This window comes from Otolemur garnettii, unplaced genomic scaffold (assembly GCF_000181295.1).
Source record: "Otolemur garnettii isolate 467f Iridium unplaced genomic scaffold, OtoGar3 scaffold00071, whole genome shotgun sequence".
In the NCBI taxonomy this organism is placed as follows: Eukaryota; Metazoa; Chordata; class Mammalia; order Primates; family Galagidae; genus Otolemur; species Otolemur garnettii.
The window spans coordinates 152329-177093 of NW_003852466.1; the positions used below are offsets into that span (position 1 = coordinate 152329).

The window sequence follows — 24765 nt, forward strand, 5'->3', positions numbered from 1 at the left end:
GCCCGGCTATTTTTTGGTTGCAGCCATCATTGTTGTTTGGTGGGTCCGGGCTGGATTCGAACCTGCCACCTTAGGTGTATGTGGCTGGTGCCTTAGCCACTTGAGCCACAGGCACCGAGCCCTTTTCATCATTTTTGTCCCTTTTTCTGTTCTACCACTTCTTGCTTGAACAGAAATGTTTGTCCTTGTTTATGAGACCAAAGTTCCACTTCTCCTCCCTGGTAATCAAGTAACTCACCAAACCAATGCTGCCAGCCACCTACCCTGCCACATTGAGGCAGTGCTGGTTGTATTATCACACCTCTAAACTTGGATTTTAAATCAGCTCAATTTTGTCCAGAAGCTACCCCAACCTCTTTTATTTTATTATTATTTTGTTACAGTTTTTGACTGGAGCCAGGTTTGAACCCACCACCTTCAGTATATGGGGCTGGCGCCCTACTCCTTGAGCCACAGGCACTGCCCTATTTTATTATTTTAATTTTTGAGACAGAGTCTCACTTTGTCACCCTGGATAGAGTGTCATGTTATCATAACTCACAGTAACCTCAAACTCATGGGCTCAAATGATCCTCCTGCCTTAGCCTTCCCAGTAGCTAGGACTATAGGTGCCTGCCACAACACACGGCTAGTTTTTTCTATTTTTAGTAGAGATGAGGTCTCGTTGTTGCTCAGGCTGGTCACTCCTGAGCTCAGGCAATCCACCTGCCTCAGCCTCCCAGAGTGTTAGGCAGTACGCCCAGCCTGGCAGCCTCTGTTTTTTAAATGAGAAAAGCTAGGCAGACATGCAGGCCAGTTTGGGAATCTGAACCAAGCTAAGAACTCTAGATAACTAAGCTGTCTCAAAGCAGCATTTGTAGCAAGTAGGTCCACTCAACCTCACTGCTTAAAATAAAGATGAGAAATCTGAAAAGACATAGACAAAAATCCTTATCACGCCTGACATAAGCCCTCATGCCACTTGAGGTTTTGACCAAAACTAAACTAAATACAGCCCCTAAATTAGTACCTGAGGCAGCAGCACACCTGATTTTAGAGTCTAAGTTATTGACTGTAATTTTCTCTATTCTATTCAATCCTGCCAGCTAGAGACATTTTTGGCATGGGAAATTAAGGAATACAGGAAAACTGTTCCCCTCTAGGACAAGGCTTGTAAACAGTAGGCATATAATATTCACATATAAAAACCCCACAAACCAGGTGTATGAAAAAGGTTTGCCTTGGAGCTGCTGATCAAACATCTAAAACCTGTCTAAAAGTTCTGGATGACTTGCTCTTGTCTGAGCACACCTAAGGCTTATCTCTGGTGGACACAGAACATCTTTTTAAGCTCACAGTTCTACTCTTGTGTTACTTGAAACCACACACTGGAGCACCACCTGCTTGCATGCCCAGCAGCCAGTGGGAACTGGTGCCATCTTTTGATTCCTACAAAAGACAGCACCTCAGTGGAAGTAAACAGCTTTCATATGGACGCCTTTTTGATGGAGGGGATGGTATGGAACCGTGTAATGACTCCAAGATGCAGCTCTGTGACAGGATCTGCCCAGCATCCCCAGTGGTCCCCACTCTGTGTGACAGTCACCCAGTGGTAAGACTATGCATAACACTAAGGGCAGGAGTGTGGCATTTGCTAGACCCACCTGAATCTCTGTGCCTGGTGGTGAACTGGGCCTCCGAACCGTCTAGCTGGTGAGTGGTACAGCTGTGAGAGGAGTGCCACATTTTTGTTCTGGTTAGGATTGGCAGCAAACTTCACTGTGATAGGCTCGGAGGAACCTGGGGGTTTATGACCATTGAAACTGGTAATTGCCTCTTCTGCTTCCGACCGTTTGTCAAACCGGATAAACGCAACCCCTCTGGACAAACCTTTTTAACAAACCAACAGAAATGGAGTTAGGGGGAAAAAAAATGCAAAGACTTTCAAAGCTGAAAAGCAAGAGTCAAGTCAGTCTCTTGTAGTCCAGACTAGATGCCTGGTTAATGAAATAAACAGAAATTAAACCTAAACATGAAAACAAATTAAAGGAAAAAACAATTAAAAACAATGATTAATAAAAGAACAAGGTTTCAGACTTTCTTCTGAGTTAAAGCAACGATTCCACTGTCTCCCTGCCACGAGATATTTTGCGGACAGATATACCAAACCAATACCCCAAACCTTTTTTCTAAAGCAAGCAACATTTGGAGAAAGCACCTTCACTCTCACAAGTTAGTGGCCAGGTGCTGCCTCAGAAATTCTCCTGGCTTGTGGGCCAACCTTCTAATTGTTACCTCTGGGGTCCACCATGGGCAAGTGATGGTGGGTGGCCCTATGGCTGAGCCAGGCCTTACTGCCTCACATGGAGGACTGCCGGCTGCGCAGTACCTGGCCCAACCTGTGCATCTTCTCCTTCATGCCGAGAGTATGGGAACCAAGCTAAGAACTCTCAATAACTAAGTTGTAACTAATTACACCCTCTCCACCATTCCCAGCTCCTTCCTGCCACTGCCACCTCATTCCTCTCTGGGATACTCCACTCTCAGATCCTGTGACCTCCTGTAGACTGCAAACTGCCCTCATAATCAAATGTGGCCAGACAACTACCAAATGCAGGCATACAAAGCAGAGCTGAATCCACCCTCAGATTCTCCAGGCAGGTCTGAGGTCCATGTGTGGGTAGGGTCAGGGCCCCTCTGGCAGAGCCTTCCACTGCCTTATGAGGGCACCTTCTCCTTCCACCTCCACAAAGTCATTTGAAAGGCAACCCTAGGTTCCTGGCTGGAACCCAGTCCCTCAACAGAACAGCCAGAGGCTGAGGCCTAACTGACCCTGAGACACCAAGGAAAGCAGTGGAGGGAGTGTTCAGCCATCCTTTACCTCCTGCCCAGGGTATCGTCAGCCTAGAAGGAGAAAGTGAGCAGACTATCCCTTGAGGGATACAGCTATGGGGGAGGGGGGGATGTTGAGCAGTGAACCTTTTCCTGGGGTGACTGAATGATGGGACCAGGGAGGCCAAAGCAGGGGGCCCGTCTGAGTATTATCACTTGGCTGTGGCCAAGGTTGTGTCCTGGTGGGACAAACACTCTGTTCAAGATGCCAGATGAGGTCTATCCTGAGTTGTGGCTTCTTCCCCCAGGCAAAGGCCTTTTGGATGAGGTAAAAGACAATGACCTAAAGCAGCGCAGCCAGGGCCTAGGGTGACTAGCTGAGTCAGAGCACTCAGGTCTGACTCCTCAAGGAGGAGGTCTGCTCCTCCATGGCCTCCTAGAGGGTCCCGCCACCACTCCACAACCATGACCCTGTGGGCCCTATGTTGATTTCAGACCCAGCAATACTAAAGTGCACCAGGAGGATTCTGGGGCCTAAGCCATTTCTCAGCTTTGGCTCAGAAGGAATACTTGACAACATGCCCTTGGCAGATGCTGTTCTCATTTACTCTCATGTGGCACAAACAACAGCTCAGTCAGGAACCTAAATGAAAATCTAACTTTAGGCCAATAAAACTGGAGGCTGGAGCTGGCTGGCTCTAACTCGAAGCTGCCTCCAGGGACACAGCTTCATTCCATTTCTAAAGACCTTGTGGCCAAATGGAGAGAAAGTCTGTGTTCAAGTGTGGCTTCCTTGTCTGGTTATGTAGAATGGCTTTCCACTTCAACCTGCCAAAGAGAAAGAAAGAGGACTGCAGGGGTGGGGGATGGCGAGGAAAGTGAGGGAATTCAGGTTCATTCAATTATCTGATGAAGGTATAGTTTTTTTAAGATGGCTCTGCATTATTGTGGGGAGTTTCTTCTAGAATTTTTTTTTTTAGAATTACAAGTAGAGACCAAGAAAAGGCATACTCTCCAGATGAATAAGCTATAAAGTTCACAATTAACATGATAAATAAGCAAAGAAATTAAAAGGCTAAATTGTGTTGGCTCAGGCTGTGAAGATTCTTTAAGAGAATGTCCTCATCTCCTTAACACTAAAAGCACATCCTAGGAAGGCAAAAACCACACAAACCCACCTGCCTGGTGCTTTCTCCCCTACCCCTGGCCTCAGAAGCCCTGGTGATCCGTCTCTAACAGAGGAAGTTGCAGCCTAAGGAGCCTCCTTGCCCCTTCCCCACCTCCTTCTCTCCACCTTCCTCCAGGGATGTGAAGAACTCCTAGTGTCTACACCACCTTCAAGTTTAGAGAGCACCCTCGCAGAGGGAAAGGGGGCAGAATCCCCAGCTGACAGAAGGGGAGCCATCTGCAGAAGTGACCTCCCTCACCCTGGAGGGGAGCTCTAAGAGCCCTAGGTGGAGGGGGGCGTCAAGTTAAGAACAGGGACCCTCAGTAGTGTGGGGCTAGGACTGGGAAAGATGGGCAGAGGCTACCTAGGATCAAAAAGAGGAGGGGCTAGTATGATCACTGCCAGACCCAGGGACCTACAAAGGTGAGGGGAATGAATCTTTCACTGGGCCACCAACTGGATGGTTCTCTCCTCACTGGCATTTGAAGGTAAGTGAGACTTTATAGACCACACAAAGCTTTTGGTACAGATGGGGGGTGGTGGTCTTATCAAGTACCTGGCAAACCCTACACTCTCCCTAGAACTAAGGCAGAATAAAGGAGGCCATGTGACCTTACCCTCCAGCCCAGCCTGGTGCTGAGTTGTATCTGTACCAGGCTATGGGTTGTACCCAGGGCCCCCATGAAATATGAAGTGGTCCCTTCCCCTCCTCAGGCCTAAGCTTAGGATTGCAGTCTAGCAGCACATGTCAGGCAGGGCTGGGAGAACAAAGAGGAGTTGGCTAGGCCGCCTGCCCCAGGCCTGCTCAGGGGACACAGGTCAAAGTGTATACACCTGCAGCTCCCTCTGCCATAGGTCATGAAGTCCCTGCCTGTGTGTAGATGAAGTGCAAGGCTCCTGCAGGCCTACTTGACTCAAGGAACACTGCTGGTCTCTCAAAAGGGAGGTCACCTCAGGGCATGATTTCTCATGGCCCAACTACTCAGTGTATTTTAACACTACAGTCGGGTGGCTGTACACAGAGGATACAAAATCAACTGCATGCAAGTCAGTGGGCTTTGCAGGGCTCTCTGAGTAGAGCCTCTTCATTTCTGGTCAGTCAACACATTCCTGCTCCTCTTGGGAACACAGCTGAGGAATCTGAAACTCCCTCAAGGGCTAGCCCAAGCTCCTCTAATCCCCAGGGAGCCACACACCAGGCTTGGCAGGACATAACTTGTCTCAGTCCCTTGCCCAGTGGGACAGGAATGCTGGGCAGTGGGGCTGGAACACAGCCATGGGCAGATGTGGGCATCCCTAGCTCATCTCTGCCTGATGGGGCCACACAAAGCCTAGAGTCCAAGTCCAGTCCTAAGATGGACAGGACCACCTGGAACACAAAAGGAATTCACTGGCTTGGACCTACTTGTGCTCCCTCGAGGGGAAAAAATTGTGGACACAGACGAAGGTTCATCAGAAACAGCTAACCCTGCAGCTTCTGGCACAGGAACCTGGAAATCTGGGGCCACAGAACACCATCTGCCTGCAGTGAGAACCATAGCAGCCTTTCCCCCCCATTCATAAGTAAGACCAGGACATTTGAGTGCCTGAGGGAAAGTGCTAGAATTTCTTGGTGTTTTCACCATAAATGAAATGCTGGCCTAATCTTGGTTTTGTGTGTGTGTGTGTGTTTCTTTCTTTTATTCAGCCTCATCAAACAAAAGCCATTGTCTTTTGATTTCCATGTTGTCCTCATTTGTAGAAAACTAAGGACATTTAAAAACCGAACAGTGATCTGTCTTCCTTAAGAATCCTAGCCCTTAGCCTGGCAGAAAACACTCCCCATGTGCCCCAGGCCACCTGCCGTACCTGTGGTCTGGTCCACAAGCACCCGGGAGTTGATGATTCGTCCGAACCGAGAGAACATGTCCTCCACATCCTTCTGGGTCATGGTCCTCGGGAGTCCACTGATGTACAAGTTGGCATCTTTGATGACCTCTGAGCTCGGGCGAGCATATGATACCTTGAAAGCACAACCACTTCCTAGGATTAGGGCAGGTATGTGGCCAAAGCATCAGAGAAGGGTGCTAAATGTGGGGGGAGCAAAAGCCACATAGAACATTTCTCATCATTAATGCTTGTCCCCTATAGTGGGACATGCTCTTGGCTTACTGTGGGCCAGCAGAGGACCAGGACATCTTGTAGCACTTTCTCCTTTGGTCCTCACCACCCCCTCCCCCCAATAAGGTGGATATTATTCCTATTTCACAAAGCCATGAGTTCGAGGGCCCATAGCTGGTATGTGGCAGGGCTCCACACCCTTATGACCTCTCTGACATACTGGACAAGGTACCAGAGCTTGGGACAGGACCTGGTCCCTCACCACAAGTAGCCCATGGTGCAGTGGGCAAGAAAGCTAGGAGCCACTGTGAGCACTCATAATGCCCCCTTGGTAATAGGTAAGCTCACCATGGGCACCCAGATGAAGCCCATGAGCTCTGGTAGAAGCCTGAATGTTCAATATTAAATGATTTGACTCTCTGGGTTTATATTTTGCAAAATCAAAGAAAGCCTAAAAAGAACCTTGTCAGTGGTTTTGACAAAGTGGCTTATGCATGTGCTGGGGGTAGGGGAGGCTGGGGCAGTGAGGGAGTCTCTAGGGCTAATGCAGAAAAAGGTCTTGGGTGCTTTCTCAGGTCAGGGCTGACAGCTGTGAGGAATACACCAGGGCACCTCCTGAGAAGGAGCAGCTGGGAGTAGCCCTTTTGTTTGCTATGGGACAGCCTGTCAACATACACTCACAACTGAGTCAGGAGGCTGGGATGCAGAGGAGAAAGCAGGAGCCGTGTGCTCTAAAAGTATACAACACTCTAACTGAGATAAGGAGACTGAGACCACAGCGAGGGAGTAAACCACCTGTCAGGCATCCCAAGAACGCACACACAACAGCTCTCTTTGGAGCACCTACCACATTCCAGGGAAGGAACCACAGACACTGCCCTGCCCATGAGGGAGCATGCAGCCCAGCAGGGAGAGGGAGGACAAACTCAGAAGCTAGATGCAATCAAAGTGCACCCAGAAGAGCTCATGGAGGTGAGGATGAAGGGAATGTGGCACCATGGGGTACCAGGGACCACGATGGGAGCCACAGGTCTCCAAGGAAGCTGTGTTACAACCAGGCCCAGGGCACCATGGGCAGCCAGTGAGATAGGATCTTAGGGAACAGTTACTCCAGGATTTGGGTCAGGACTGGCAGCACTATCCCCAGAGAAAGGTGTTGCCTTGGCCACCAAGCCTCCCCTAATGTCTGGGTCAACCCTTAACCAGCCCTGTAGAACACCTCCCTGAAAGTGCTGCCTGAGGGCAGTACTGCTGACTGTCTGCTGTCCAACTTTACCAGAGCCCCAAGGGGTAGGCATCTTTGTGTCTGGCAGATGGCTGAAGGAGGAAGGCAGTCTCCCCCCCCAACCCCAGAGACTCAGCATTCTCTCAGATCATGCTGGAACAGCGGAGAGTTGTCTCCGAGGACCATCCTGCCAGGCCCCTTGCTGTCCTGTTGGGCACAGTTAGAAAGACAGTCCCAAACCACGAGTTGGGTGTAGCTGGAATGCAGCAGAGCTGGTATCAAATGTGCTTACTGCTGCCCCTGAGTCAGGCCCCAGAGAACTGCCTCTCAGAGGCAAACTCAGGGATAGACAGCCTCCATGCGTTTTAACTCCCAGGTCCTTGAGCACTGTGGCAACTGTGCTTTTTTCTTCTCTCCAGCACTGTCACAGTTAAGGTGAGGTCACACCGAGGTAGGATGGGCCCTAATCCAATGTGATTGGGGGCCTTATGAAATGTGGCTACAGGTTCACACATGGGAAGAAAGCCACGTGACAAGGAGCAAGATCAAAGCAGATGAGGCTGTCTCTGAGAATACGCAGACGGAGGTGCACATCAACTTAGTAGACATCCTTGGGGTACAGCATCACACCAGCTCAGCCTGGAACCCCAATTCTTATGTCCCCAGCATCACTTGTGAGCCTGTGACAATCAGGTTTTTGCCTAACTGCCTAGTTTTGAGACAGCTTCCTGTGAGGGGCTCAATTATATATATCTCCCACTCTTCACTCAAATTCATGTGTTCATGTCCTAATCCCCACCCAGGCCTCAGAATACACCCTGACTTGGCAGGGCTGCTACAGATGTAACCAGTTAAGGTGAGGTCACACCAGAGTAGGGTGGGCCCCAATCCAATGTGACTGGGGGCCTTATAAAAAGGGGAAACATGGCTGCAGGCCTCCCCATAGGGAGAAAGCCACATGACAAGGGAGGCAGAGATCGGGTGATGTTTCTACCAGCCAAGAAATGCCAAAGACTGCCAGGACTCTGTAAGGAATCAGCCTGGCCAACACCTTGATCTTGGACTTCCAGCCTTCAGAACTGGGAAACAAGGCATTCCTATTGTTCAAGCTACCTGGCCTGTGGTACTTTGTCATGGCAGCCCATGCAAAGTCCCACACATCCTTGCCCACTAGGTTTGCCACTTCCCCTCCACCCACACCCACATGTGGCCTCTGCTGTCCCGGCATGGTTATCCTGCACTGTACTCATCCCAACCTGACACTCTATGTACCTTGCTAATTTACATGTGCAGAACAGACCCAAGAGGGCAAAACTTTCGTGTTCACCACGACGCTTAACATCCAGAATGTATTTAGATGAACAGAGGCATTTGGGAACACCTGCTGATGGAGTGAAGGAACAGTAGCTGGTGGCGAGAAGTCTGCCTTGCCTGCCCTTCAGGCACCCCTTCTGTAGGTGGTTCCTGGTATTTACCTCTCATGCTGCGCTGGGAAAGCCGCCCAGTGCTGGGGCTGAGCGCCTGCAGACCAAGCACCCAGTCTCTAGCCCCACCTTTGCCCTCCCTCCCTCTATAACCCTGGCAGAGCTATTTCACTACTCAAAACATCAGCTCCTTCATCCTTAAGCCGTGGATTCACCAGGCTGTGGGAGATAAGCCCTCTATACATGTTTCTATGTGAATCACAAGGGCTCCTGGCAGAGATACCACACCTGGACAGGGCTTGGCCTATCACCTCCATGTACCACCCTCTCATCATGGGTGCCCCAGCTGCTGTTATAGGAAAAAGATGGATGGATGGTGGATAGGACTCCTCACTCTCGACTCTGCAACTAAAGGAGTGACATTAGGATGAAAGAGGACATAGTGGATGAAGGGGGCCTGAGATCACAGAGCCCTGGGGACATGCATGAGCCTTTGGAAAGCCCTGCCCTCAGGGGTAGCAGTGGGGCTTTGGCCTTGGGGATGGCCTGTAATTCCCAGAATATGCCTAGCCACCAGATCCCCTCCAGGGCAGCCATCTTTGCCCTGGGCCCCTGAGGGTCCTTCTTCTCGGAATACTCTTGTGTCCCCTCACCACCCTGGCCAACTCCTCCTCTTCTCCAGACTTCAACTCTGACTTTCTTGTGGGAAACATTCCTTGGCACCCCTTGTGATTATAGGCTCTAAGCCTGTCCTGGGGCTAGCTTACAGTGATCTGTATGCACTGCTGGGCTCCCTGAGCATCTGGTAGAGGGCCTGGCCTTTAGTCCATATTTGCTGTAAAGAACTGGTCTGGTCTTTGTCTTATGTTCCTGATGATGAGCTTCTAAAATCCTTGGAATTTCCACCTTTTCTATTCACAAGCCTTTGAATCCCACCTGTGCTTGCATTAAGAAGGCTCAGGATGGGGCCCAGTAAGCAGAGAGATGGACCATGTAATTAAACCGTGTGATTGGGCAGCTAGGACTTTGAGCCATGTGATATCAACCCAACTCCAGGGTGGGGATAGGGGTGAGAGGCAGGAGATGGATTCAATCAGTCATGCATATAGGGCAGTGCCTGTGGCTCAGTGAGTAGGGCCCTGGCCCCATATACCAAGGTGGCTTCAAACCCAACCCCAGCCAAACTGTAACAAAAAATAGCCAGACATTTTGGCAGGTGCCTGTAGTCCCAGCTACTCGAGAGGTTGAGGCAAGAGAATCGCCTAAGCCCAGGAGTTGGAGGTTGCTGCGAGCTGTATGATACCATGGCACTCTCCTGAGGGCAATAAAATGAGACTCTGCCTCTAAAAAAGCAAAATCAAAATACCATGCATACATAATGAACCCCCAGTGAAAACACAGCTTCCTAGTAAGGAGAGTACATGGCCCTGTAGGAGAGTGATGTACCCTGATCCCATAAGGTGAGGGACACAGGAGCTCTGTGTCTGGGACCCTCCCAGATCTCGCCCTGTATGGCTCTTCAGTTGAGAGGTCTTACCTGGTGTTCTTTTTAATGAAATTGTCATCAGAAGTGTCAGTTTTGGGAGTCATTCTGGTGAATTACAGAACCTGAAAGGGCTGTGGGAACCCCCAAACATGTATAGCCAGTTAATTAGAAGTGTAGGTGGCCTGAGGATCACCAAAGTACAGTCTGAAATGAGGGCAGCCTTGTCAGGGATTGTGCCCTTAAAGTTGGGAGGGCTGTGTTGTTTCTGGATGGCTTGGCTGGGCATGGTGGCTCACGTCTGTAATCCTAGCACTCTTGGGAGGCTGAGGCGGGTGGATTGCTTAAGCTCACGAGCTCAAGACCAGCGTGAGCAAAAGGGAGACCCCGTCTCTACTAAAACATAGAAAAACTGAGGCAAAAAGATTGCTTGAGCCCAAGTTGGAGGTTGCTGGGAGCTATGACGCCATGGCACTCTACCTGGGGCAATAGCTTGAGACTCTTTCTCAAAAAAAAAAAAGAAAAAAAAAGGGTGGCTAGTGTCAGAACAGAATTGCAGGACACTAACCGGCATCAGATAGAAACTGAGTAAAAATGCACGGATGAGATAAACATATAACTCCATCATGGCCCTTATCATGCTGCCCAGATGGATCACCTTTGTGAGGGCTCTTCAAGGGAGGACAGGTAATCTAAAGTCTCTCCACCTTGATGAATTGGTCAGCAGCTTGATAAAAGTTTGCTGCATGAAGGAACACACTTGAATGACAAAGGACCCCAAAGCATGCCTGGGGGTACTAGAGAAGCCAGGCCTGCAGAGCCTCAGGGGAGACCTAGGGAGAAGTGATGGCTGAGGGCTGTCACATCCATAAAAAGCTGGCCTGTTTCTGCAAAACTAGGACACTGGTGGGCAGCTACTAAGAACCAACTTCTGCTGGCAGAAGGCAGGGCTGTCAAAGGTGGAGCTGGGCTCCATGCCATATACTCCATGCCATACATCATCATGATGGGGAAGGGGTGGCATGACAGTCCCCTGCTCAAGTAGAAAGGCCATGATGTGTAGCTGCCCATATTGACCTCTGCTATAGAAGGCGCCCTTGAGGCCCATGCTAGACCTAAGGCCACAGGAACCTGCAGCATACTCTGTGTCTACATGGTATAGGCAAGTCTAAGAAATGTGCTGATTAGTGAAGGTTTGCCCACTGAGTAACCAAGAGAAGGGAAGAGTTTAAGGACAGAGCAAGGGACACCCTCCTGGTGGAATGTATGCTGCCAGAGAGAGATTATAAGACTTCCTGCAAGCTAGCAGCAACCCAGACACCCAGGCCCATCCACAGAGTGGTTTAGGAGGCCCTACTGCAGCCTGGGAGCTGTAATTTCACAAGTCCCAGGGGGACTCTGATGATCAGCAGGCTCAGGAAGCTCAGCCATTGTGCAGAAACGAAGGAGGACACTTCTGGGTACCCAATGTGACTCGGGGGAGCATCGTCCTCTGGGGTGGAGAGATCTGGTAGACCCAAAGGCTCATACAGGACCATCTCATTCCACATGACTTCAGAGCAAGAGAGATGGTCCTGACAGGTGTGCTCTTGCCAAGGGGTGGTGGGCACAGCTGCTGCCAAGCTGCTGTACGCCCAGTCATGGGGGCCTGCCTGGAGCATAGGAGGCTCAGGGCGTGAGCCAGCACTGACAAGGGAGCAAAGGTCAGGAAAAGACACAGGGCTTGGCCCAAGAGGTGTGTGTTGTGTATGATCAGGAAACCAGAAGACAGAATTCAGGCCAGGGGGAAAGGGGTCTGGGCTAAGAGAAATGGAGGGAGTGGTTAGTCACAGCACGCTCAAAAGAACACAAAGGCAGAAGAAGCAACCATGTCCTGCCAGAGGGCCACCCCGTGATCAATGCAAAGCTGGGTCCCTCAAGTCACCTGCTACCATGAAGCCTCCCCTCATAGCACCTGCCTCTATTGCACATAGCTGCCCTATCGCATTTCCCCCACAAAGTTAGAGAGTTTGTATGTTTTGGTCACTGTCAGGCACATAGTAGGTGTTCAATGAACATGGGTGAGAAAAGGGTTGCAACTGTCTGTGATGTGAGGAAGGGATCACTGGGGGGGGCGGGGGGGAAGGTGGTGCTGCAGTCACTAGCCAGAAGCCAGTAGCAAAACAGAGCTAGCTGGATATTGGTGTGAGGAAGGAGCTGCACCAGTGCAAGGCTGTCTTAGGGGAGGTCTATGGAGCAGGCACCTTATGAGCCACCTGAGGACGCTCTGGGCCAATCCCTTCAAGTGACCCTTTATTGGTAGGGCTGAGTGAGGAGGCTGTAAGCTACCAAGTCCACATCTGGCAGGAGGTCCCTGAGAGCAGCTGGTCCCCCCAGTAGTGTCAGTAGTGCTCACCACAGGCTCCTGCCCGGGACAGGAACAGATAAGGTGATGAGGTCTCTTTACCTTAATGGTTTTGGACTGGAGCCTCAGGCCGTTCAGTGTGTTGATCGCTCTCTCCGCGTCCTTTGCAGTCACGTAGTTCACAAAGCCATAGCCCAAGCTGTGTCCTGTGTGGGAGAACACGAGGACCTTGATAAACTGACTGCCAGTGAGTGAGAGGGACCAGGAGGTCAAGCAGGACTGTTATCAGCCTGGGTTCGAAAGGCTGGGTCAGGGCAGACACACATCACACCTCCAGGGAACGGGGACAAAGGTACTGGCAAACTTCCTTACTTTCTCTGATAATACTAGTACATTTTCTACAACGAACAGAGGTTACTTTTAAACAAACAAACAAGAAAAGCTTCATTTAAAAAGAAAACTGTGCTACTGACTCAACTTTCAGAATGCTAATAATTAGTTTCATGGATGCTGATCTCTCCGAGGTGCTTGGGTGGTGAGGAAGAGGAGGACCACAGCAGTGGCTGACCAGTTGTCTTGTGTCCCTTTTTTTTTTGAGACAGAGTCTCACTATGTCGCCCTCAGTAGGGTGCCGTGGCAAAACTCTTGGGCTTAAGCGATTCTCTTGCCTCAGCCTCCCAAGTAGCTGGGACTATAGGCACCTGCCACAACATGAAGATTTTTTTGTTGTTGTTGTTACAGGTGTCATTGTTGTTTAGCTGGCTTGAGCTGGGTTTGAACCCGCCAGCTTCAGTATATGTGGCTGGTGCTGAAACCATTGTGCTATGGGGGCCAAGCCTGTCCCCCATTTCTATGCCACTTCCTTCTCCAGAGTGGAAAAGCTTGCTGGCACCACCCAGCTGGGCTCCATTTACTTTTCCAACCCTGAGGCCAGCCCAGCTGAGCTGTGGGGCAGAAGAGGGTAGAAAGCCCAAGGAAATGCCTAGACTAAGAGAATCTTTTGCCTGGCCAGGCAGTCTTGTCCCTGCTTCAAAGGCTGGCCAGGTTTCCACAGCCCCTCCTAATGAAGACTTTGCAGTGACAGTGCCAACAGTTCTAGTGTGGAGAGTCACTGTGGATGCAGAAACCTGAGCTCTTCTAGTTAATGAACACCAGAGTTACAGGCAGGAGCAACCACCCACTGGACAACCTGGGAAGGACATGGCATGGTAGGGGAAGGTGCCTGGAAAACATATGGTCAAACACTCTCACTAAAGGTGGAGAACCAAAGAGGCTTAGGAAGATCCCGATCTCCATCCTTCCAAATTTTCCACATCTGCCATAAGACAGGAGCCCTGCCCTAGCCTCGCACTAGTCTATTCCCCTGGCCAGCAGAGGGTGACAACAAATGGGTCAACCACAAGTGGATGCCTGGAGCCCCACTGAGGCAGACAGCCAGCAACCTGCAAAACTCAGACCCACCTCACTGACAACAGGAACATGAACTTGATGGAGAGCCTATGCCAGTTTTCTAACTTTCTTATCCCTAAATTTATGTTTTGCCACTTTCTTTTTTCAATAAACTATTTTTAGGATAGTTTCAGATTTATACAAAAACTACAGGATAATACAATTATTATCTCATATATACCCCCCCATTTCCCATTAGTAACACTGACATTAGTATGGTTTATTGGCTATAACCAACTACCCAATTTAATTTTTATTTATTTATTTATTTTTTGAGAAGGAGGGTCTTGCTGTATTGCCAGGGCTGGATTCAAACTCCTGGGCTCAAGTGATTCTCTCATCTCAACCTCCCAATTAGGTGGGACTACAAGCAAAAGCTTGATACATTATTAACTAATGAAGTCTACATTTTATGAGATATCCTTGTTTTTCTCTAACGTCCTTTCCTGGCCCAGGATCCCATAAGACATTTTGTTGAGCTCCTCCTGGCCATGAGTTTATTGTTTTTCATGACATGACCTTGATAGTTTTGAGAAGGGCTTGTTAGGTGTTCTGCAGACTCTCCTTAGGCCAGGTTTGTCTGGTGTCTTTCTCATAGTTAGAGTAGGGTTACAGGTCTTAGGGAGGAAGACCACAGAGGTGAAGTGCCCCTCTCATCACATCATACAGAGGGCATAGGCCATCAATGTGACTTACCACTGCTGAGGTTGACCTTGATCATCAGAGCAAGGTGGTTGAACCAGCGGGTTTCTCTGCTGCAAAGTTATCCCTCCCATTCCACGCTGCCATCAATGGAGAAAGTCGGGACGTGCAGCTGACATTTAAGGAATGGCCTTGAAAAGTTACACTCCCCTTCTTAGGGCATAGCAGTTACAGAAATTATTTGCAATTCTGCACAGGCTGCTCTTTTTAGAGAAACAAATTCAAAATCTTAACCCTCTAGATCAGGGGTCCTCACACTTTTTAAACAGGGGGCCAGTTCACTGTATCTCAGACCGTTGGAGGACTAGACTGTGGGCCCTGGGACGAGTCAGCTGCTATGCAGGACAGGCAGCGGCGGCAAAAACACCCAGTGGGCCAGATAAATGTCCTAGGTGGGCTGCATGTGGCCTGCAGGCCGTAGTTTGAGGACACCTGCTCTAGATTATTTTTCTTTCTTTTTTTGAGACAGTCTTGTTTTCTTGCCCTCAGTAGAGTGCTGTGCCATCACAGCTCACAGCAACCTCAAATTCTTGGGCTCAAGTGATTCTTGCCTCAGCCTCCCCAGTAGCTGGGACCACAGAAGCCCACCAAAACACCCAGCTAGTTTTTCTCTTTTTAGTAGAGACAAGGTCTTGCTATTGCTCAGGCTGATCTTGAACTCCTAAGCTCAAGCAACCCATCTGCCAGGATTACAGGTATAAGCCTCCATGCCCCACTAGTCCCGTATTTCTTTTTCTTTTTTTTTTTTTTTTGAGACAGAGCCTCAAGCTGAGCCCCTGGGTAGAGTGCCATGGCTTCACTGCTCACAGCAACCTCCAACTCCTGGGCTCAAGCGAGTCTCCTGCCTCAGCCTCCCAAGTAGCTGGGACCACAGGCGCCTGCCACAACACCCGGCTATTTTTTGGTTGCAGCCATTATTGTTGTTTGGTGGGCCCGGGCTGGATTCAAACCTGCCACCTTAGGTGTATGTGGCTGGCGCCGTAGCTGCTTGAGCCAGAGGTGCCGAGCCTAGTCCCGTATTTCTAACAAAACTCCACAGGTTTGAGAGCGTTGCCTTTGGAACCCCAGAAAAGTGAGAGGCTGAGGGGCTGGGCAGAAGACTACTTCTTGACCAGGGCCACCCAGCCTAAGTCAGAATCACAGCTCAGAAAACTCAAGGGCAGTTTGGAAGCTTCAGTTTCAGACTTAAATGTGTGCAAATATGTGCAAAATGGATCCCCACCATGGCTCCAGCTGAGCTAGGTCTACTCACGCCCTGTACCTGTTCTTCACTAGGCAGGAGCCATCTGCACTCAGGGCCCCTCAAGTCAGATACTGCAAGGACTCATGCTCCAGGCCTATGTCTTCAGCCACAGCTGGCTCCTCTTGGCACAGAAACACAGTCTCTGCCAGGCCCCATATTCCTGTTTCCTCACCTCCCAGTTGGGTAGCCCTAGCTTGTCCCCTAGGAAGGTCTCTGCCCCAAGGATCACTTCACTACATGTCAGCAGCACTAGATATTGCCAAGCCTGTTGGGACGCTCCAGCCTCCAGCAAGTCGAAGTACCAGGCACTATCTCCCTAAATGTCTTTCTTCAGGCCCTTTCCATCAAGATGAATGGACCCTGAGGTCCCACCTTTGGCCCTCATCTCCCCCACGCACTCTTCCTTGGCAAACAACATCACTGAGGAAGGCACACATCTTCAGGCAGCCACTGCCTCCTCCCCTGGTCCCAGTCCTCCTCCATGTGCTGACATATTAAGTGAGTACCTACGATGTGCCAGGCTTCAAGCCCAGCGGGGGTGGGGGGGAGGTTCATGATGTTTAAGACAGAGGATGGTTGCTGACTCAGGCCCGTGGGCAAGTCAGACAATGAGCCAACCAGAAACTAGTAACGGGTACTATGAGGACAATCTCCGCTGTACTGTGAATGGGCTGGCAGGACAGGCCTACATCAGACAGGGGCTATGAGAGCCTTCAGTGGAGGAGATACTTGAACCAAGACCTGTACAGCTAGACGTGAGCAATCCAGACAGAAGGACAAGTGCCAAGTTTCTGAAGCAGAGATGACAAAGGGGATGACAACAGTATGTTCCAAGAAAGGAGACAGCCAGTACAGCTGAGCACAACAAGCCTAGGGGAAGTGCCTGGGAGGTGGCCATGGGAGAGACAGTGGGCAGCAGTTGGACAGAGACAGTGTGGTGCCCAGGAGCCACCCTCAGCTAGTCCAGGTGGGAGGCCACAGCAGTGTGCATGGGGCAGGGCAGCAGATGAGAGCTGCCCAGGGGAATGCAAATGGCATGATGGGGGGCAGCTCTCTATGGAGGTCAGGGCCTATGGTATTGGACCTGGGTGGGGAGGGAATCTCTCCACACCCCTCATGGGTCTTGCTGCATCTTGAGCCTGCTCACCCCAGAATGATGGGCACCTAGCAGTAGTGGGAGGGAAAGAAAAAAGATATCCTGCTTCTGACGCACCAGACAGACCACAGACTGGAAGTGCTTTACCCAGCACTGACCAACCCAGTCCCACACTCGCCTCTACTACAGACCTATCTTCTCAACCTCCTTGCTCGTCAGTCAGTCAGGCAGCTTTCTAAAGCTATCACTGCCCAGGCTACACTCCCAACTGATTCAATCAGAACAGGGCAAGGAGGGGGATGGAGGGTGGTTGAATTAGTGGTTTTTCAAGCTCCTGTGACTCTGGGAGGAGTTATGGAGAGAGAGGCCTATTCCAGGCTACCAAGTTATTGTCTCTCCATAAGCTGCTGGTGCCAGGAGCACCTGAGGGATGACATGGTTCCCTAAGTCCCTCTGCAGCCTAGGACCCAGGATGTCAGGCAGGTATAGAAATCTCCATTTCCAAGCTCCTTTCAGATGTTTCTCTTGCCCACTAGAGGTAGCCATCCTGCTAGAGCTGCTCTCCCCCTTCTAGGGAGATAGGATATCATCCCCGGGAGAGGGAGGCTAGAGGGCTGGGGAAGGTATGGCTCCTGCACAGGCTGCTCTGGGCCTGCCTAAAGTCAGGGATGTAGGGGCAGCTAGGCCCCTAGGATGGGAGACGGGGTGGAGAGGGCGCAGGCACGGGATGAGGAAGTGATCTGGGATGCACAGAACCTGGGTCCCAGAGGTAGGGATACCCCAGAGCCCTCCCCCCAGCTCTCACTTCCTGAAACTGTAGGAAGAGTCCCCACACCTTCTGGCCACGGGGCAGAGTATGTGGGCTCTGGCTCTCTGACTTGCTGGCATCAGCATCACCTTCTAGGAAAGTTAAAGTGCAGATGGTCGAATACCCAGAGTGGCTGATTCAGGGGTATGGATGGGACCTGGGACTTGCATTTGTCTAAGAGATGTTGCTAGTGCTCAGGGGATGGCACTTTGAGAGCTGCAGCCCTGGGAAAACAAAGCTGCCTCTGTGGGCAGCACCACAAATACCCCATTGGGCGCCCTCCAAGGGCAAACGCTGACCAGTGCTCCTGCGTCTCCAAACATATTTCTCTCTCTCTCTCTATACAATAGTTAAGACTGGAAAGAACTCCTTGGCATTCAGTCTTCTGTTGCCAAACATAATGTTTTAACCTCTTAGCACTTCTTGGTGCTGGAAGACCTTGAATGATGAGGTGCATGGCCGAGGGGGCTGGGCACCTGTGGACAAGACACCTCTGAGACTTTAAGGGACAGAACATGAGTTCTTTCCTCAACAGTCTATGAGGCTTGGGCGGTGCCTGTGGCTCAGTGGGTAGGGCGCCGGCCCCATATATCAAGGGTGGCAGGTTCGAACCCGGCCCCGGCCAAACTGTAACAAAAAAAATAGCTGGGCATTGTGGCGGGCACCTGTAGTTCTAGCTACTCAGGAGACTGAAGTAAGAGAATCGCCTAAACCCAGGAGTTGGAGGTTGCTGTGAGCTGTGACGCCACGACATTCTACCAAGGGCAATAAAGTGAGACTCTGTCTCTTAAAAAAAAAAAAAAAAGAAGCCAGTAAATAGATGAAAACAATATCAAACTTCACTAGAAATATAAATAATACCACAATTGGATGCCATTTGTCCCTCATCATGCTGGCAAAGGTGAAAAACACTGCTAGGCCTGGAGGAAGCAGGGCTGAGCAGAGAGGAGTGTTGGTGACAGGGATGGGAGAGCCATTAGAAAGTAAGCTCTCCTCACTTGCTGTTTCACATCCAGGCAATTTTATAGGGAGATAACCAGTGAGCAAAGGTTTGTACCAGGATATTTATCTCACTGGTGCTTATAAATATGAAAATGGAAACAAGAATACTATGTATGCCATCATTACATTAGTGGGATAGCACAAAGTTTAGTCACAAGGAAAAGTGTTTAGATACAGGAAGAAAAGTTTACTGCCTGGTCTGGGGGGCAAGAGAGAGCCCATTTTGCAAAAGTAGATGATCCTCTGTGGCCATCAATATATAAAGAAAAATGTCTGGAAGGACATCTGACCACCCAAAAACTAACAGAGGTGGGATTATGAGGCAATTTAAGGTCTTTTTTTCTGCTTGTCTTATACTCAGACATTTTCTGTGAGGAAGAAAAATGACTCACATTAGGAAAAAAGGTGGTTAGATTGACAAATATGGAAGGGTGTTCCTACAGAAGGAACAGTGTTCAGGGAATCGTGAGAATGCAAGAGTGGGGTGGGGGAACACTGCGGGAGGGATGAGGGGGGCAGGTGCCCACAGGTAAGGGTGTGGGGCTTTCTCCTAGTCAGAGGTGGGCAAGACAGAAGCCAAACCAACAAGCTAGAGGCTGGAACCTAGTGGCAAACTCATTCTGATGCTTACAGACCACTGTGGGGGTAAACAGTAAGGCAGCGCTGCCCAGGAAGGTGCCAAGCAGCACAGCTGGATGCTGCAGGGGCACCTTCACTAGTGCTTGTGGGTAGAATAGCCAACAGCCAATGCCAGGTCTCCCAACACAGAGGATAGTCCCTTCCTACCAGCCACCATGTCTCTCCTTCTTCCTGTTACCAGTGCCCAGCCCATGGCTGAAATGCAATAAACATTTTCTGAGTGAAAGAACATTCATGCTGGTCTGTACCCTTCCTTGTCCAGAGCCATTCACTCAGCAAATACTGACTGGCTGTATCCAGGGCTACTGGGGTCAACAAGGCTTCCACCCCAGGAACTACAGCAACACCCTGGACAAGGAAGTTCTAACCTCAGGGAAACCCCCCCAGTGTAGGGCTGCCACAGTGCAGGAGTATCTAACACTCAGGCCAGGGAAGGCCTCTTCAAGCCAGCATGGCCAGGACCTAAAGGGTTTTGGAGGAGGGGAGTGACAAAGTCACAGGTGGACTGTTAAAGAGGCACCTTTGCAGCAGCAAGGAGAACAGCAGGAGGGAGCATAGGGGGCACTTAAGAGGTCAGAGCAATGATGAAGCCAAAGGTGGTGGTGTCTTGGCCTAAGATGGTGGCTGGAGAGATGGAGGAAAGAGCTGGAGAGAAGAGACACCCAGGAGGACAAGGGCCAGGGATACATCACAGGCCATGCTTGGATTTCTGACCAGAGCCATTAAGTGCACAGTGGTGTTATACATTAAGGTGGGGACACTGGAAACAAGAAGCCAGCTGGTAGGATCAGTTTGGAACACACTAAATTTAAAGAGCTAAAGAACCAGGAACTCAGGAGAGCTTTCTGACTGAAAGAGAGGAAGAGAGGTAGCCTGCAGTGCACACCTGCAGCCTTGGGGGGAGAGGGGGGCGGAATCTGCCTACCTTCAGTGCAGAGGCTTCTGCAGAGGGTGGCAGTAGAATAACCCTAAGGGTGACTTGAGCTTTTAAGGCTGTGAAAGAGCTATAAGAACAATAGTGTAGCCTCAGGGGTAGAAAGATAGCCAGGGGAGCAGTTCCTGAAAGGCAGTGGGAAAGGATGCCTCTGAAAGAGGCAAAGACAGGGAATGTGACAGCCTGTGGATGGGAAGACAACAAGCAGAACTGTGGGGAGATTCTGCCTCCCACAGGACATGTGGCCGTGTCTGGAGACACTTTTTGGGATTCACAACTCAGAAGGTGCTACTGGGATGCCATGGGTGGAGACTGGGGATACTGCTCACTATCCTGTCTAGGGCAGCACCTAGTCCTACCTGTCAGCAGCGCTGCAGAAACTCAGTTGGAGGGAGTTAGGAGTCTAGAAAGGATTCCTGTCAAGACAGTAGACACCAGAGCACATTTGGACATTCACAGGGCACCTCTGGAGAGACCTAGGAAAAGTGAACACCTGGAGAACTTGAGGTTCCTGGGAATCTGGGAGAGGAAGGGAGGATCGGGGACAGACATGGAGGTACTGTTAGTCCCACTGTGAAGGAGGAGGCAGATCTCAGCCTGAGAAGGGAAAACACACTGAAATGGTTATTGTGGAGGACAGGAACATCCTGTGTTACGTCAGTGAGGTTAAGGATCAGGTTCACCAGGGGGCTTGGTGAGAGGCTCTCTTGCTGGGGTGGACAGCTTGGGCTCTAGCTGAAAGACAGTACCTAGCCAAAGTTTTGTCAGAGCAATGTGACAAAAAGATGAAGAGGCAGTGAGATGTAAGACCAGCTAGCAAAGAGGTTTCCACATGCTGGCAGTGGGAAAGGCAAGATGTTTTCCCTAAAGCCCCATTTACTCAATTTAGAGAACAATAAGCAAGATGCCAACTGAAGTGTGAGCCCATGCCACCGACTTCACAGTTTCTGGTACACCAACTATTGCCCTAAGATAATGCTAAAGTAAGTTCCAAATTATGCCTTTTGTTGCCTTCTCAAAACCAGTTCTCTCTAGATTGATCTCACCAAATCTAGGTGTTCCTGTTAGCATAGCTCACATTCCTTTGAAAACCACTGCAAAGAAGCCAGGCACTGTGAGAATGATCACAAAGTCATGACAATGTGTGCTGAGTCAGGTGACAATGCTTAGGAGTATCAATGGGGCTGAAAATTCCCTTCCACAGAACTTAAGAGGAGAAAGCCAACAGCTGCCAGCAACACAGGAGAATTTTAGAACCCCTTTTGAATAGGATTCCCTTACTCAGGACAGTCTCCTGAAAAAGAAATGGTGGCTTCTAGAATACTCTAAAGCTGTTTAAGTTTGTGTATTATCTAAAGTCCCTGTTTAGAAGGCATTTATGAAATCATAGACTCTCAGAGAGCTAGAAGAGGAAAAGGTTTTTTGTTCAGTGCCCCCACCTGATGAGCTGTAACCTAGGTGTGTTAGATAGGGATCTACAGGGTCATCCCAGGGTCAGGCATCTTAATGTTACTAGGAAATGATGAAGGCTGACAAAATAGGACAATAGATACATCAGGTTCAATATGTCATCCTATGTTTGAGCATACTTGACATTTTCCATAATAAAAAAATGTTTCTGGAGGTGGCGCCTGTGGCTCAAAGGAGTAGGGCCCCGGCCCCATATGCTGGAGGTGGTGGGTTCAAGCCCAGCCCCGGCCAAAAACTGAAAGAAGGAAAAAAAAAAAAAAAGTTTCTGAGTGGCACTTGTGGCTCAGTGGGCGCCAGCCACATACACCGAGGCTGAAGTGCTCAACCCAGCAGAGGCCAGCTAAAACAATGACAATTGCAACAAAAAATAGCCAGGTGCTGTGGTGGTTTGCCTGTAGTCCCAGCTACTTAGGAGGCCAAGGCAAGAGAATCTCTTAAGCCCAAGAGTTTGAGGTTGCTGTGAGCTGTGATGCCATAGCATTCTACCCAGGGCGACAGCTTGAGAGTTTGTCTCTAGAAAAAAAAAAAAGTTTCTAACTTTTAAATTAGTTTTCAGTATAGGAAATTACAGTCCTAACACACCAGGGTGACAGAAGAGCCTCCCTGAGCAGAATGCCTATTCCTTGGTGAGGAGGATGAGGAGAAGGAGGAAAAGGGGCAGGAGGGGAGGAGGGGAGGAGGGGGATGAGGGGAGAGAGGAGGGGAAAGGGAAGGGGTAGGAAGTGGAGGGGAAGGGTGGAGGAGGAGGGGGTTGGAGGAGTGCTCCCCATTTTTCTTTTTTGTTTTTGAGACCGGGTCACAAAAAAAAAAAAAAAATGTTGCCCTCAGCAGAGTGCCATGGCATCACAGCTCACAGCAACCTCAAACTCTTGGGCTTAAGCAATTCTCTTGCCTCGCCTTCCAAGTAGCTGGGACTACAGGCACTCACCACAATGTCTAGCTATTTTTTGCTATAGTTGTCATTGTTGTTTGGCAGGCCGGGCTGGGTTCAAACGCTCCAGCCCCAGTGTATGTCACTGGCGCCGTAACCACTGAGCCACAGGTGCTAAGCCCTCTTTCTTTCTTTTTGAGATTGGATCTCACTCTGCTGCCCAGGCTGGAGTGCAGTGGTTCAATCACAGCTCACTGCAGCCTCTGACTCAAGTGATCCTCCCTGCCTCAGCCTCCTAAGTAGCTGGGAATACACACTTGGCTAGTTTTTCTTATTTTTTTGTAGACATGAAGTCTCGTTATGTTGCTCAGACATATGCTTGAACTCCTGGTCTCAAGCAATCCTCTTACCTTAGTGTCCCCAAGTGCTAGGACTATAGGCATCAGCTACCACACCTGGCTTCCCCATATTTTTCTCCAAAGTCCTTGAAGCCATGCTCTCAGAACAGAGGCCACCCTGTATGAGGGCCTTAACAGGTCCCAAGCCTTCTGCAAACACCTACAAGGTAGGTGTCATCAGGAGACACAGAGGCAGAGAAGTCATACTATGAGGGAGCAGAAGAATGGGGTTTTCAGTGGCCCAGCTCCTCCCCACTCCAAAAGTTCAAACTTAAGTGTGGTGTAGAAGTTCAAGTTGATGGCTTGACACTGAATAGTCAAAGTGGCCCAACCCAAGGAAGGGCTGGCCTTAGGGTACTCAAATGTTCTGTTGACCTGGCCGGACTGTGAGTAGGGGCCTGGGAGACAGTGACAGCCTTCTTGGCCCTCCCCTATTCCAGGGTGCTCAACAGGTCCTCTCTTCCTCCCGCCCCATGCCATATGGAACCTGATCAACCTGTGCAGACCAAGCCAGGTCAGGTTGTTGCCCTTTGGCCCCTTTCTGCTCTCAGAGTATTCCCTGTCTCTGGTGGTGCCTTGTTTTTCCTCTTCTCTCACTGTCTTAGAATGCATTTTTCCTCTTTTAGGAACTTATATCTGATCCTATACGAAGGCAGTAAAAAATCATGAGATAATGCTGAAACTTCATAGCCATTGTTCTAAGGCTGCAGCCATCCTGCACTGAGACACCAAAATGCTACACGCAAAGGAACCAGTGCCTAATAGGACGGCCTCCAGTACCTGCTTTATAGGAATGGCTTTGCTCCTTTACCTGCTACTTTATCCCGAATAAGTTTTGCAGATTCAACTTCACCAATGCTGCTGAACAGACTTCGTAACTCATCCTGGGTCATGTTCTGAGGGAGGTAGTTGACGATTAAATTTGTTCTCCCGATGTCACCCCTGCAGTCTTCAGCCATGTGGTCTTCATAACCATTAGACATTGTATTTTCCAAAAATCTGCAAAGAATAAATTCCAAATGTTAACACTGCAATATATGAAGGCAAAACTAATGACTGTATTTGCACTTGGAAATTTTTCTTTCTTTCTTTTTTTTTTTTTTTTTTTGAGACAGAGCCTCAAGCTATCCCCCTGGGTAGAGTGCCATGGCATCACGCTCACAGCAACCTCCAACTCCTGGGCTCAAGCGAGTCTCCTGCCTCAGCCTCCCAAGTAGCTGGGACTACAGGCGCCCGCCACAGCACCTGGCCATTTTTTGGTTGCAGCCATCGTTGTTCGGCGAGCCCGGGCTGGGGATTCGAACCCGCCACCTTAGGTGTATGTGCCTGGCGCCTTAGCCGCTTGAGCCACAGACGCCAAGCCAGAAATTTTTCTTTTCTATACTACACATTCAACTTATGACCAAACAAAAATCTGTACATGGATGTTTATAGAGGCTTTATTCTAAGACTTGGAAGAACCAGGATGACCTCTAATGGCTGGATGGATAAACAAACTCCATTTGTATGGTATATCCCTAGAGTGGATAAATGTTCCTATAGTAGAACATTTTTCAGTGATAAAAAGAAATAAGCTGGCTCAGCACCTGTGGCTCAAA

The 24765-nt window shown here is 49.8% G+C and overlaps 1 protein-coding gene across 1 annotated transcript in view; it reads right to left on the reverse strand.

Moving 5' to 3' along the window:
* ELAVL1 (ELAV like RNA binding protein 1) overlaps nucleotides 1–24165 on the reverse strand; it is a 29114-nt gene extending 4949 nt beyond the window's left edge. The window contains exons 1-4 of the mRNA XM_003793657.2: nucleotides 23979–24165; nucleotides 12658–12761; nucleotides 5828–5981; nucleotides 1644–1869 (exon numbers count right to left, since the gene is read on the reverse strand). Coding sequence (XP_003793705.1) covers nucleotides 1644–1869; nucleotides 5828–5981; nucleotides 12658–12761; nucleotides 23979–24150 — 656 coding nt within the window. The 5' untranslated portion in view covers nucleotides 24151–24165. The remainder of the gene's footprint in view (nucleotides 1–1643; nucleotides 1870–5827; nucleotides 5982–12657; nucleotides 12762–23978) is intronic.
* Between the last annotated feature and the right edge of the window lie 600 nt (nucleotides 24166–24765).